This window comes from Drosophila hydei, unplaced genomic scaffold (assembly GCF_003285905.1).
Source record: "Drosophila hydei strain 15085-1641.00,03,60 unplaced genomic scaffold, DhydRS2 tig00000149-arrow-pilon, whole genome shotgun sequence".
NCBI lineage: Eukaryota > Metazoa > Arthropoda > Insecta > Diptera > Drosophilidae > Drosophila > Drosophila hydei.
Window position 1 is genome coordinate 1,114,073 of NW_022045678.1, and position 14,709 is coordinate 1,128,781.

The 14,709-nt window shown below is 45.7% G+C and overlaps 1 protein-coding gene across 3 annotated transcripts; it reads left to right on the plus strand.

Annotated features, from left to right (window-relative positions):
• Positions 1–100: 100 nt before the first annotated feature.
• On the plus strand, positions 101–14,299 carry LOC111602331 (WD repeat and FYVE domain-containing protein 3). Of its 3 annotated transcripts, XM_023319332.2 has the most exons (21): positions 101–170; positions 241–336; positions 406–554; positions 1,510–1,814; positions 1,888–2,133; positions 2,688–3,042; positions 3,108–3,294; positions 3,351–4,676; positions 4,740–5,755; positions 6,163–6,742; positions 6,802–7,991; positions 8,142–9,379; positions 9,442–11,559; positions 11,709–11,812; positions 11,875–12,787; positions 12,848–13,022; positions 13,081–13,275; positions 13,339–13,440; positions 13,550–13,684; positions 13,755–13,869; positions 14,000–14,299. In XM_023319332.2, exons 4-21 carry the CDS (start codon positions 1,554–1,556, stop codon positions 14,163–14,165), a joined length of 10,422 nt encoding a protein of 3,473 aa, XP_023175100.2. In that variant the 5' UTR covers positions 101–170; positions 241–336; positions 406–554; positions 1,510–1,553; the 3' UTR covers positions 14,166–14,299. The 3 variants fall into 3 exon arrangements, with proteins under 3 accessions (XP_023175100.2, XP_023175101.2, XP_030079129.1); XM_023319333.2 differs by lacking the exons at positions 101–170; positions 241–336; positions 406–554 and adding an exon at positions 1,161–1,377; XM_030223269.1 differs by lacking the exons at positions 101–170; positions 241–336; positions 406–554 and having other exon boundaries at positions 1,161–1,814.
• Positions 14,300–14,709: the final 410 nt, after the last annotated feature.

Genomic DNA, 14,709 nt, shown 5'->3' on the forward strand with positions numbered 1-14,709 from the left:
TAAACTATGAAATAAATGACATAGTTTGTGGTGGCGTCAATTTCTTAAATCATTTTCTTGTTTAATTATACATTTTTAAAATTTTCAAGCAGCGCGCCCAGTGGAATTTATATTAGTTGACTACACAAACATATAAAGTTGGCAACGCGAACGTTACATATAAGGAGAGAGTAAACATATCTTCGTTTTTCAGCACTGACAACAACAGTGATGAGCAAATTTAATGTTGAATTCTTGCAGCTAACTGTGAAGACATATGTCAATTTAAACACATCCCAATTATTATAAATGATGCCGATTTTAATTAACTGCATATGTACATCACGATTTTACTTAGTATGTTAAATATCACACAAATATTGTGACTCTTCATTCGATACTTACGATATTTTATACCACCTCTAGCAAGTCACGTAAATATCGTTCGCCTCAATTAAACGCTAGTTCGTTCGTGTGCAACAAAAAGTAATTTTTCAATGGAAAAGCAAATGAATTAATTACGAAAACTAATGAAAAACGCAAAAGAAAAGCCATGCTAAACATATGCATAGAAAGTAAGTGAAAAATATTGTGCATACTATGCGAAAATTCTGTGTGAAAATTTTCAACTTTCTGCTCGAGCAACGGTGCTCCGCTGGACAGAGAGAGAGCAAAAGCCCGTGAGAGCAGAAAAAATCAATAAAAATTGTCGTAGCATCGCGATTGAAACGAGCAAAACAAAGAGCGCGCAACGAATGTGCGTGAAATGAGGGAAGCGCTAATAAGAGCAGCCGTTAACTGTTCCCGTTTCAGTTTCAGTTTCAGTTGCAGCTACATGGCCCAAATGCGTTGGCAGCAGACAGGTGTACTCAACAGAGCGAGAGAAAGATAGTCAGAACGGAAGTCAAATAAGAAATAAAAAAATCGTAAAGTTCACAAGAATAAAGCAAACAACTGCGCGAAAAGTAAACTGCAAACAGCTGTTACAGTTATTGTGTGGCACAATCAGTGTAAATATTTGTGTTTGATTTATGAAAAAGCTGGCAAAGCAAAGGCATTTAGTTCACTTAACCCTACTGAACCCACAACAAAGCGCGTCACCCACGCTTAAGCATTTACTCAGTGCACGCACACAGACAAAATCATATGTATGTACATATATATTTGTATATAAATATGTATGTATATGTATATATATCTTAAGTTGAGCCAACGCTCGCACGTTCGTTCACTTTGATGGGTGCGCGTATACAGCAAACATTCCGCCTTTAAATCGAATGTATTTCGCAAAAGCAAAAACAACGGCAACGGCGAACGCAGCGATAACAATTGAAACAGACAAACGGCAAAGCTTGCACCGGTGATTCACAGCCGACGGAGTCGCTAATTAAAGCGACTGTGAGTGTTGGCGTCGGCGGCAATTGAATGTGGAATATACATTGAATATAGAATATAGAATGTCAAACAAGCTTTGATGATGTGATTTTCGTATCCGACTAAGTAATTCAATTTTGTTTTGCGCATTTGCAGTTTGAGCAGCAGCAACAACAGCGACAACAACAACAACAGCAGCTATGAATGTTATGCGAAAGCTGCGCGGCGCTGCCAGCGCCAGCAGCAGCAGCACTTCAGGCGCCAGCAGCAGCAATGCCAGCCCAAACGCTGTCAGTGCTCCCAATGGACGCACCGGCGACGAAGCACTGCTCGATGCACGCATACAAATGAGCCTGGCCACGCTGAAAAAGCTCTTCAACGAGTACACACATCCCAAGGAGCCACTCAGCGAAAATGAACGCGATGGCAAGCTCTATGAAATGCTGCCATTGTTTTGCAAGGTCTGTAAACTTTACCATGTCAACTATATATATAAATGTGAATGTTATTTATTGATTTGTTTTATGGCCACAGGTGTTTAGCAGCTGCCCCGCCAACGATATGAGCGAAAAATTCTGGGATGTTGTTGCCTTTTGTCAACAAGTTTCTCGACTGATGGTCAGCGAGATACGGAAACGTGCATCAAATCAAAGCACAGAGGCTGCCTCCATTGCCATTGTCAAGTTTCTCGAGGTGGAAACAACGGAGGATACCAGCAGTGGCTGGCTACTGCTAGCCACACTGAATCTCTTGGCCAATGGCGATGTTTCGCTTATACAGGTTAATTGCAATCGATATTAGAGTTATGTAAAGAGATTAGGAAAATATTCGAAAACTTACACAAAGAAAGAAATAGGTAACGATAGAGAGGCATTGTAAATTTTTAATTCTTATCAACATGGGAATTGGTATTTCCGCATTAGTTCATTTATAGACCAGCCCCTAGGGATTAATGCATTCATTTGCATTTGTTGATGTTATATGTTCAGATCCAATTATACATATTACATTTGCCTCGTAATACACATATATTATATGTCTGCTACAGATAAGCATATAGCAGGAAGGCAAAATAACTGACCTCCATATTTATAACATGATAGCTGGAATTACTTGAATGTCAACCATACCAATAATAAGAAAGAATAACAATCTCTCCATATAAGAAGTATTTGTCATGTATAGTATATTATGTAATTGATTGACGCAGATTGAATATATAGAAACCGTTACGCCGCTATGTTATCATTAAAATTATTTACTGTACTTTACTACAAGTTCAGCTCTTAAATGATAGTTTATTCATTATTAATCAAAACATATTTTCCTCTTAGGTCATGACAGCTGCGGCAGTGCCCTCAACTTTAGTCAAGTGCTTGTATCTGTTTTTCGATCTGCCCCAAGTGGAGGACGATGAACCACCTGCTGATGGTGAAAGTGTCAGCGATTTCAATGCGCACGAACGTCGCACCTTGCTGCAAAAGGTATTTGTACAGCTGCTGGTCAAACTGTGCTCGTATCCCTACCCAGCCGAGGAGCTGGCACGCATGGATGATCTAACGCTCTTGTTCTCCGCCATCACCGCACCCTGCCCCATGCAAAATATTGTCTGGCGCAAAAATGCAGCCGAGATACTGACCACCATCTCGAGGCATGGCCTGACCGATGCCGTTGTTACCTATATACATTGTAAGTATATTTATATATTATATATACATACATGCCGCTAACCTTTCAATTCTCCTGTTTCTTAGCCAAGGGCTGCATGGCGCTGTGCGTGGATAACATGCAACGTTTGGCATTTGGCAATCCTCTGGAAATAGTCGAAATGTTTGTCACGGTCTTTTGCTTTCTCAAGGATTCTAGTCAAGTATCCCAGATACTCATGGATGACTTTCGAGCCTCTCAGGGCTATGTGTTTCTCAGTGATTTTTTGCTCAAGTATGTTGATTATTCACAATGTTAGCATTAGCATAATACCCTGCAATATTCCACAGGTTCGACAATCCTCGCAGCCAAACCCTGGAAATTCAGGCCGCTATACGCAACCTAGTGCTAATGATCTCATCGCTCTGCATGTGTGGCTTCTACGAGCTGCGTCCGCCGGCTGCCCAATTTAATACGGCTTTCAAGTTGCAGAACTTTCAGCTGCCGCAAGCTAGTTCACGCGAAACTTGTGTGCGGAATGTTTATGCATTTCAGGTGCTACAAACGGTCTTCCTCAGATCGACAACACCTGCGCTATGCTGCACCATACTGGATGCTATTTCACGCGTGTATCACTCGGAGAACGCCAATTATTTTATACTCGAATCGGAGCATACGTTGAGCAGCTTTGCAGAGCGCATACACCAGAAGAGTCCACAAATCCAAGAGAAGTTCTACGATCTGCTTGAGTTTATAGTCTTTCAATTGAATTTTGTGCCCTGCAAGGAGCTAATCAGCTTATCACTGCTGCTCAAACACAATCAATCGACATCGTGCAGCATCCTCTGTCTTAAGACTCTGCTCAACATTCTGCGCCACAATAGCGTGTTTAAGGATGTTTATCGCGAGGTGGGAATACTGGAGATATTTGTCAGCTCCCTGAATCGATATTCAGATCATGTGCGACAAATCACAAAAGGCGATGATTCGCTTGTGGTACAGCTGACAGCTGAAGAGCCAGAGGACCTGCTCGATACACTGGGCAAGCTTGTATTGGAGGCTTTGACAATGCTGCTGGGCGGCGGTGCCAGCAACAATGCTCAACTATTTCGCGAATACGGTGGCGCGAAGTGCGTCCATGAGTTGGTCAAGTACAAGCATTGTCGTCCCCAGGCGCTGGGCATTGTACGCGAGCTGATACTCTCCGCTGGTGGGGACGATGATATGCTCTATATACTCTCACTGATGCACAGCATCAGTCCACATCAAGTGGAGTTCAAAATCCAGATACTAAATATGCTTTTGGGCTGTCTTAAGGACTCGCATCGCACACGCACCGTATTCCGCAAGGTGGGCGGCTTTGTCTATCTAACCAGCGTCTTTGTCTCGCTCGATGGCAGCATGGCACAGCCTCAGCCGGACATTGCCCAACAGGATCTCATTCTCTTGCTGCAAATTGTCTGCCAGACGTTGGCCACAGCCATGCGCTTTGAGCCAGCGAATGCCAAGTTCTTTCATCAGGAGATCTGCAACAGTTCGCTGTGCGACACGTTGCGACTGCTGGGCTGCTTTGGTGGGGACACCACGCTACAAGACTTTACAGGCAACTATGAGCCGCAACAAACGCTACTCAAATATTACCATGACGTATTTAGCGGCGATATACTGAGCTTCAGGTGAGTTCATATATTATTCTAAATTATATTATGGCATTTTTTATTGGTTAATATTCCTTTTAGTTTCTCTGACAATGTACCCAGCTCGTTGTCCTACATCTGTGTGGTATTTCGGCTGCTGTATAGCATTGCCTTGGACAATTTCGAGACGCCCAACTTGAGCGGAGTCATCACGCTCTTCAGCGAGACTGCGCCTCATTCAAGGTCGCCCAGCAAGGAGTTGGCTCCGCCCGTGCACCCCAGTCAACTAAATCTTACACAACCCGCACCCGAGCCACGTATCGTTCATCCCGGTGTAGTGCTGTGCATGCTGCAGCTGCTGCCAGGTGTGCAGCATGATACGGCTCCGTTGCAGGCCATCCAGCTGCAGGTGTATCTAAGTGAAATTATCAAGTCGCTGGTGCGCAGCGAGCGTAATCAGCAAATAATGTGCGACCATGGACTGGCCGAGCAGCTGCTTAAGCTGACACGACGCGCTTTGGCCGAGGAGCAGCATCCATTGCATGTCCCAATGCAGTATATACTGGAACGTCTGGCGGCGCAGGCGCTACAGCCCACAGAATTGCGCCAATTTCTGCGTCTGGGCGAACCTCTCTCCTGTGCAGATATTGATCTACAGCAGCCCTATAGGCAGGGCGGACCAGTGCCCCTGACGCGCATCAAGACGTTGGTCTCGATGACAACACCTCGTGATTTTCGTGCCCATGGCTCTAGCACGTTGCCACCATTCGTGGAGCTAGACATGTCAGCCGAAGGATTCGGTTGCCTCTATTTGCCATCGCTAGCGCCACAGGCTACAGCCACAGCTGGTGGCACAATTGATGCGAATACGATTGGTGGAATCGGTGCCGGCGATCGCATCTTTCCACCACAAACAGGTCTCAGCTATTCGACATGGTTTTGTGTTGAAAAATTCTCCGATCCCAAGGCAGATCCGCATTGTGTTAGGCTCCTTACGCTGGTGCGCACCATTCATAATCCACGAGAGGAGAATCTGGCATGTTTATCCATTTTGCTATCAGCCAGAGACAAAGCCATTGTTGTATCCACGCAAGAGACACTCGTCACGCCTAGAAAAAGTAAGTCGACCGTTGGTGACTTATTTCTGATGTCATTTCATTCGTATCATTGTTTGTTTTTATCGTTGTCATAGGAATTCTTTGTATGCACATTGACTAACTAAATCCACTTTTATCATTTATACTTTGCTTTACTTTCATTTATTCGATGATATCATTTTCAAGAGCTTTCATGACTTGATCAAAAATCGTATGATAAATAAACTTATTTATCACAGCTTATATAAAGTTGCATAAACATTTATTTGATAGAAATTCGATGAGGTATAGAGAATTTGATATTGAATATTTGTTTACAATTTTATTGTCTAATCAAAGTAGAAATTCGCTAGATGAGAACTTCCTCATTTCACTTCATAAGCCATTTTTTATATATAATTTAATTGACAATTTAACTGTACTCTCAGGTATCGGCGACTGGGAGCCAGAAGGTTCGGATGATGGCATTGCTCGCATCTGGTGCCCGGATCTCTTGCACGAGGGCCAATGGCACAATTTGGTTGTAGTGCTCAATCGTGCCGTGCTTAAGAACTCCAGTCTCTCGCTCTACCTGGACGGTGTGCCCATGCACACGCAGAAGCTGCACTATATAGCGCAGCATCCGGGCGCTAGTAGCGCCAATCTAACATCGGCTACGCAGATCTTCGGCTACATTGGCACGCCGCCCATTTGGCGTCGCTATTCGCGTCTGTGCTGGAAGCAGGGTGTCTGCCATCTGTTGGAGGATGTGCTTACGCAGCAGACGGTGCAGACTATCTATCAGCTGGGCCCACACTATATGGGCTCGTTGCAAGCGCCACAGCTGGGCAAACAGGCGGAGCCACTGGCGCCCCTGGTGCCCGAGGATCGTGTGCTGCTCGGCCTGAATGCTAAGGCGGTTTCCAAGCTAACATTGGTTAAGATACGCAAGGTTTACAGTCGGGCGGATAACAAGAGCATTGCCAAACAGCTCAATATGAATTCTCATGAGAATGCCACGCCCATTAAGTGAGTAGCTACCAATGGGTGATCCGAACCATTTCTGTATAAGCACTTTTATTTTCCAGAATCCTTCATAACTCAGCGGGTCATTTGGCTGGCGCTGGTCGCTCTCTGGGTGGCGTTGTGGTTGGCTATTTGGGAGTGCGGGTTTTCAGTCCACATCCCGTTTCGGCCATGATTGACACCGTCGGCGGCTGCAATGTGCTACTTGGGATTATTGCCATGGCCCAGGACGTGGAGTCTCTGTATGCGGGCGTCAAGGCGTTGACGTGTGTAGTGCGCAGTAATCGCGCTGCACAGGCGGAAATGGATCGCAAACGTTGCTATCAGACGCTGGGCATGTTCTTCAAGAAAAAGAAACATTTGCTTAACTCACACATTTTACATCTGACCTTTGGCCTGGTGGGCACGGTGAACAGTGGACATGATATGTCAGCCATACCGAATGTGACAGCATTTCAGGATTTGTTGTGCGACTTGGAAATCTGGCATAATGCACCAAATGGTCTTTTGCGCTCGCTGCTGGAGCACTTACTCGAGCTGGTCGTGGAATCGAATGAGAAAAAACAGAACGTGAAAATTATGCGCGATCTGCAGCTGCTAGTGAAACTGTTGCACATTATAGCTCACATTCAGGATCATTCCACGCGTGAGATTCTTTTCAGTCTACTCGAGACGCTGCTTGGTGGCCAACCACGCCATACGGATTTGTTGCTCTTTGGCCAGTATGTAGCCGCCAAGTTGCCACGTCTGCAGGACTTAAATGTAGAGCGTGCTGTGCTACTGCCCAGCATGAAGCAGCCAGCCGAGGATCAGGACGGTGTGGCGCACAACATTTACTTGCGCAATCGCTGTCTCTCGCTGCTGCACGGCTTGCTCTTTACGCCTCGAAACACCGTCAACTACGTCATTTGCGATGACATATCGAAGACGCTCGGCATGGATTGGCTGCTGCTCTTCATGCAGCCGCACGTTCACTTCACCACAGTCATCATAGCCGTACGCATTCTAGTTGTCGTGTGTGCCAATGAGAGTTTCCTGGTTCGCTTTCGTGATGCCACCCACAATGGAGGCTATTTACGCTTCACTGAAATGGTTTCGCAACGCAAAATGCTCGGTTTGGGTGCCCAGCAGCTTAATCAACGTCCCAACAATGGCACTGGCACTGTCATCGTGGCCACGCCCCAAAATACAATACAGCATCTGCCCACGCAGATTGCGGGCGAGGTGCGCCCAGCGGCTTTGAATATCCCTGGTGAGTCGATAAAATATGAATCTAATTTGCTAGAATTGGAAGTTAAATTGAAGTTTAAGAATCTATAAGGAAATTAATTAATAATTAATATTCTTCACTGTCCTCAGTTATGTATCTATTAATTTTTATCGTTTGCTTATTTCCTTACAGGTTTCCAGTTGCTTGAATGGCTCATGCAACACCATTTGGACGTGCCGGAGCTGTATTTCCTCGTGACGGCTTTGATAATGGGTCAGCCTGTTAAAGTGCTGGCCACGGAGCATACGAAATTCGATTTGGATCGAGTGTGGTCCTTCCTCTGGGGTGCACCAGTCTCGGCCAATACGCAACTGCCCAAGCTAAGTGTCTGTCCCGAAGGCGTCTGTGTGCTGCTGGCCATGGTGCGTGCCATTGTGCACGGTGGCGACTGTGCCACCTGGCTGCATAATCACCCGGAAACAATTATTCAGTTGCTGTTTAGCCTCTATCAGAATCTCAGCGATTTTACGCCAGTTATGATGGCAGCAGATGTGGTCACCTCTCTGGTTGCGGTGCTCTTTCCGCAGGTTTCACGTTCTGGCGACTCGGAGCCAAACAGTGGCACCTCCACGCCCACCGACGGCACGGGCAGCAGCTTTGTGCTGCCTCCGCCGGAAGCGCTACACGCAGCTGTGGCCAATCAACCGAAATTAACAACGCATCCAGTGCATAAGTGCGTCATTGACTTTTTGCGCGTGATCGTGGTGGATTCTTTAGGACTTAACATGCATGGCAAGGCAACGCCTGTTATAGATCTAGTTCTAGACGCCGCACCAGAGACATCTGAACTGCCATTGCAGGTGCAATACCAAACTCAGATCATTATCGCACTCATGGATCACCTATTGGCCGCCGATGTTCTGGTGGGAGAGCAAGCAGCGCTACCCTTGGTTCCACTTCTTCAAAGTCACACGCAACACATTGCCCCAAATGTGTTCTACCTGACGGCCCGAATTGTGGACAAGTTGTGGCAGGGCTGCCTCACGCGGAATCCCCACGATATCTTTGACTTTGTGATCAAGCTGATTGGTCAGGCCAAGCGGAGATCCTCTTCATTGTCGCTGGAGCAGTTGCATCACTCACTGAATCGGAGTATACTCTTTTTGCTTTCCCGTCCCACCGATGATTCGATAGCCGAACAGATGAGCGTTTTGGAAGCGCTACACAAAATCATTCAACATCGTCTGCTCATCTTTGGTGCCGGCAATCACGAGCTCGAGTTCATTGGCTGTCTCACCTATTGCCTGATGCAGCTGACGGCTGATATGAAGATTATATTGGAGCCAGCAACAAGCAGAAATACCACCTGGCATGTGAATCCACAAACGGAGACAACGGAGCCCAAAGACGAGGATCTCAATCAGTTGCAGGTAAGTGGAAAGATCAACTTCTCCGGAATAAACATTAATTCATTTCATTGAATCTTTGCCAGGGTCGCAACTTGATTGTGGGCGCCGCCTTTCGTGTTTGGGAGGAGTTATACGTGTGCAAGAAGCCCGCCATTGAGGAAGTCTTTAAGATATCGCTAACCCCACCACCAGCCAACTCTAAAGCACCCGACTTGCAGACAACACGCGAACAGGTCATGGAGCTGGCCTCTAAACTGTGGTTCAATTATGTAGATGCCGAACGTAAAGCCTCGTATCGTGTGCCCTGGGAACTGCACAATCAAATACAATCCAAGATACAAAAGGTAACGGGTGGACTGACCCGTTTAGCCAGTCGTTCCAAGGTGAAAAAGGATGAGCTCGTGCGCACCAAGTCAAATATGAGCCGCGAGTCAGCGTACGAATGCACGGGCATACATGTGCAGTTGATTAAGGATTTGCTGGAGCTGCGCACCAAGCAATATCAGCAAATGCTGCAGCACACGCAGCGCTACGTCTACCAGGATTGGGTGCAATCCGAAACGGAACTCACACGTGAGCGCGGTTTGTGGGGTCCGGCGGGCTGTTGCACGCTGGACAAGTGGATAATGGACACGACCGAAGGACCGCATCGAATGCGCAAAAAGACAATGCGCAACGAGCTCTTCTATCTGCACTATCCATATCGACCTGAGTTGGAGCTAGCAGACAATCGTCAGCTCAAGTACAAGGTGGCCTCAAGCTTGGATAGTAAAATATACTTTCTACATGGCCAGCAACAGCCTCGCATCTTGGCAGAGGCCGAGCAGCATGCGATGCAGCAACAGTCCTCGCTGGAGGCAACGAATCCGCATCGCCTGGAGGCAAGCAGTTCGACATCGACTCCACCGCCGCCTATCTCGCCCAAACTGTTGGCTCACGGTGCACCTTATCAGGAATCACTGGACGGCAATGCCCAGGACGATGATGAAGAGGAAGAGGACACATCCATGACCAGCGAAAATGAAACCTTTTTGCGTTTGCTCGAAGAACAAGAGAAGATCAGCTTCATGTTTCGCTGTGCCCGTGTTCAGGGCCTGGACACCTTCGAGGGTCTGCTGCTGTTCGGCAAGGAACATTGCTACATTGTGGATGGTTTCACGCTTCTAAAGAACAGAGAGATACGCGATATTGACACGCTACCTCCCGGCGCCTACGAGCCCATCATACCCAACTCGGGCGGCCAAACATCGTCGACCTCGCGCGCTGTTAGCCACAAGCTGAGGCAGTGCTCCAAGTTCGCCTACGAGGAAATACGCGAAGTGCACAAGCGACGCTACCTCCTGCAACCCATTGCGCTTGAAGTCTTTTCTGAGGATGGACGCAACTATTTGTTGAGTTTTCCGCGAAAGGTGCGCAACAAGGTGAATCAACGGTTTCTGGCCCTGGCCACCGCACTTAATGATAATGCCCAACAATCGGTGGCTGGACAGAAACGCACGGCCAGCGTGGAGCAAACTTCGGGTCTGTTCAGCGGTTTGATTGGTGAAACGTCAGTGACTCAGCGCTGGGTTCGTGGCGAGATCTCAAACTTCCAGTACCTGATGCATTTGAACACACTCGCTGGTCGCAGCTACAACGATCTCATGCAGTATCCGGTGTTTCCCTGGATTTTGGCCGATTATGATTCCGAAGAGTTGGACTTTACGAATCCGAAGACATTCCGCGACTTTTCCCGCCCCATGGGCGCCCAATCGGACGAGCGCTTGGAGCAGTTCCAGAAGCGTTTCAAGGAATGGGACGATCCGCATGGCGAAACTCCGCCCTATCACTATGGTACACATTACAGCTCGGCCATGATTGTGTGCTCCTATCTGGTGCGATTGGAGCCGTTCTCACAGCCATTCCTCAAATTACAAGGCGGACATTTTGACTTGGCAGACCGTATGTTCCATAGCATTAAGGAGGCCTGGCTATCGGCATCCAAGCTAAATATGGCTGATGTCAAGGAACTAATACCCGAGTTCTTCTACTTGCCCGAGTTTCTGAGCAATTTTAACAACTTTGATCTGGGCACCAAGCAGAATGGTGAAACCTTAAATCATGTCATATTACCACCCTGGGCCAAACAGGATCCCAGGGAGTTTATTCGGCTGCATCGAAGCGCTTTGGAATGCGATTATGTTAGTCAGAATCTGCATTTGGTAAGTTAACTGTGCGTTACAGACTTACGTTGAAATTATGAGAATTGCATAGAACTAAATAGTTGGATTATGGGTAGCAGAAACTCTTAAGTTCCAGCAATATTTCGTATATTTTGAAACATTTTGATTTAGTAAATTTCTCTTTTTAGTGGATTGACTTGATCTTTGGATGTAAGCAGCAAGGACCGCCCGCTGTGGATGCAGTCAATGTGTTCCATCATCTCTTCTACGAAGGCAATGTCGATATTTACAAGTAAGTTAAAGCGTTAAGATACACAAAAGAAAGCATGCTAATGGCTATTAACTCTTTTCTAGCATTGATGATCCACTTAAAAAGAATGCCACTATTGGTTTCATAAACAATTTTGGCCAAATACCGAAGCAGCTATTCAAAAAGGCGCATCCAGCCAAGAAAATGGCCAATGCGCGACATTCGGCGCTGATCGATCCCACGGCTTTGATACAGGGCAACACGACAGTGCTGCAAACGGATCGTCTGTTCTTCCACAATCTTGACAGCTTAAAGCCTAGTCTACAGCCCATTAAGGAGCTGAAGGGGCCTGTGGGACAAATTTTGCAGCCCGATAAAACGGTCTTTGCTGTTGAGCAGAATAAGGTGATGATGCCGCCATCGTATACCAAATACATTGCCTGGGGCTTTGCTGATCATTCGCTGCGCGTGGGCCTTTACGACACGGATCGCGCCTCGTTTGTCTCCGAGGCCGCGGCCCAGAACTCAGGCGAGATACTGACTTGCGCCTGTCCCAATGCCAAAATGATTGTGACAGCCGGCACCAGCTCCGTGGTGACTATCTGGAAATTCGATGCTAATCGCAAAAGTCTCAGCGTGCGCCATTCACTGCATGGGCACACGGATGCGGTGACCTGTTTGGCTGCCAGTGCTGCCTACAATGTCATTGTCTCTGGATCACGAGATGGAACTGCCATTGTTTGGGACATGTCACGCTTTACCTTCGTGCGTCAACTGCGCGGACATGCGGGCGTTGTGTCCGCCGTTGCCATCAACGAGCTAAGTGGTGAAATCGCCACCTGCTCGGCCACCTGGCTGCATGTGTGGTCCATCAATGGCGATGCTCTGGCCATGGTAAATACGTGTGTGGGTAGCGCCGATCGCATGCAACAAATTCTGTGTGTTGCCTTCTCTCAAATACGTGAATGGGATCAGCAAAATGTGGTAATGACGGGCTCCACAGATGGCGTTGTTAGGGTGAGTGAGCCATCCGTAAGCCAATCCAACCGCTTTACTCATTTATCTCATTCTAAGCAGATGTGGTCCCTGGAGCACACTCAAGTACCCATTGATCGCAAGCTGAAGCGAGGCGTGGAAGTTACCTCGCAAGATAAGCCCGATGCAGGCTCCGTTGATGAATCTCAGAATAAGCCAGATAAAATGAATATTTTCAAGCAAATAAAGAGCCTTTCACAACCTGAGCCAGAACATGGTTAGTTAACGCATTCATTCGATTAAAATCTTAACTAAAACTAATTATATATTTACAGAGATTGTAAAGTCCGCGTCGGAAAGCAGCATTTCTGAAGCCTCGCAACACAGCAATGAGTCCAGCCAATCTGTTAAAGTGGAAACCACCGCAGAACGTAGAAAAAGCTCCATTAGCGGTGCTAAATCGCTGCATGAAATGAAATCGGCCACGGTAGAGGGTCCCAGCAGTAGCTCAGAGCACAAAACGAATGAAGGTGAGAGAAATAAAACATCATTTCCGATAGCATTCTCATATATTTCCTGTATGCTCTTTACAGAGGAGCACAGCATTCGTCCAAGCAAATCGGACACCAGCTTAACAGACGGCTTCGTTCTGCTGGACAATGACAGACATCGTGGCGAGCAGGCACTTAGAAAAGGTGCTTAAACTGCAAAATCTAAAACACACCCAAATCAGCAAACCATTTATATTCCTTTCTATCCAAACGCTTGGCATTAACATATTCATATCATATCATATTTTCCCAGGCTTTAAATGGCAGCGTCAATTAATGTTCAGATCAAAGCTAACCATGCATACGGCCTATGATCGCAAAGATAATGCCGAACCGGCTAGCATAACAGCTCTGACGGTATCCAAAGATCATAAGATCTTATATGTGGGTGAGTACAGTCAGAAATGAGCAGACTATACTTTCAGAACATGTACTAATAATTCAAATTAATTGCACAGGCGATGCACGTGGTCGCATTTTCTCATGGAGCGTTACTGAACAGCCAGGTCGTGGTGTCGCCGATCATTGGCTTAAGGATGAGGGCGCTGAGCAGTGTGTCAAGTGTCATGTGAAGTAAGTTTGCCTTCTAAATAGAGAATTATATGCTATAAAGAGCTTATTGAGTGACATCGCAATCTGTCTATCGTATATCTCCTTTAGAAAACTTGTGCTTTTTTTAATCCTAATACTAATTTCATTTCAGATTTACACTATATGAACGAAAGCATCATTGCCGTAATTGTGGCCAGGTCTTCTGCAACAAGTGCAGTCGCTTCGAATCGGAAATATCGCGTTTGCGCATTCTGAAGCCAGTTAGAGTTTGCCAGGCCTGCTATAGCCAGTTGCGCTCGAATTCCCTGGATAATTAAGAAGGGCCTATGATTACCTATGATTTAGTAACGAATTTCAATAACTAAGTTTACTTATGGCAGAAAAAACTATTGTAACTGTAAAAGACGTTAGGGGCATTCATTTAAATACGACTAATTTATTTATATATAATTGTATATTTATTTATAATATTTTTAACCAAAAACAAAAAGTGAGTTGCGCTAAAAAAACAACCAAAGGCTGTTATATGATTTTAAATATTTTTTCTAGTAAAAAACGAAAGTTGTTGCAATATTATTTTATACCTAATTTTAACTATTTATTATACACCGAATAAAACAATAATAAATATTGCTTATACGCCACAATCATTGACAATTTGTAGTGAAGTATTAACTAAATTGTGTAATTATATAAATTATATTAACACTTAAATATATATATAAACAATTTGTGTGTGTAGCATCAACATTTTTGCGCATGTATTAAAGCTGCTTAGCGATGCGACCAGCGCACAATAATATTTTGTTAATTGAAATAAATAAATTTAATACACAATAAAGATATATATATATATAAATA

Bases quoted from the DNA above. Each gene is read 5' to 3' on its own strand.
- LOC111602331 (XM_023319332.2), top strand. From the start codon at position 1,554: ATGAATGTTATGCGAAAGCTGCGCGGCGCTGCCAGCGCCAGCAGCAGC. The intron at 7,992-8,141 runs GTGAGTCGATAA...ATTTCCTTACAG, and splicing joins AGCGGCTTTGAATATCCCTG to GTTTCCAGTTGCTTGAATGG. The intron at 11,560-11,708 runs GTAAGTTAACTG...TTCTCTTTTTAG, and splicing joins TTAGTCAGAATCTGCATTTG to TGGATTGACTTGATCTTTGG.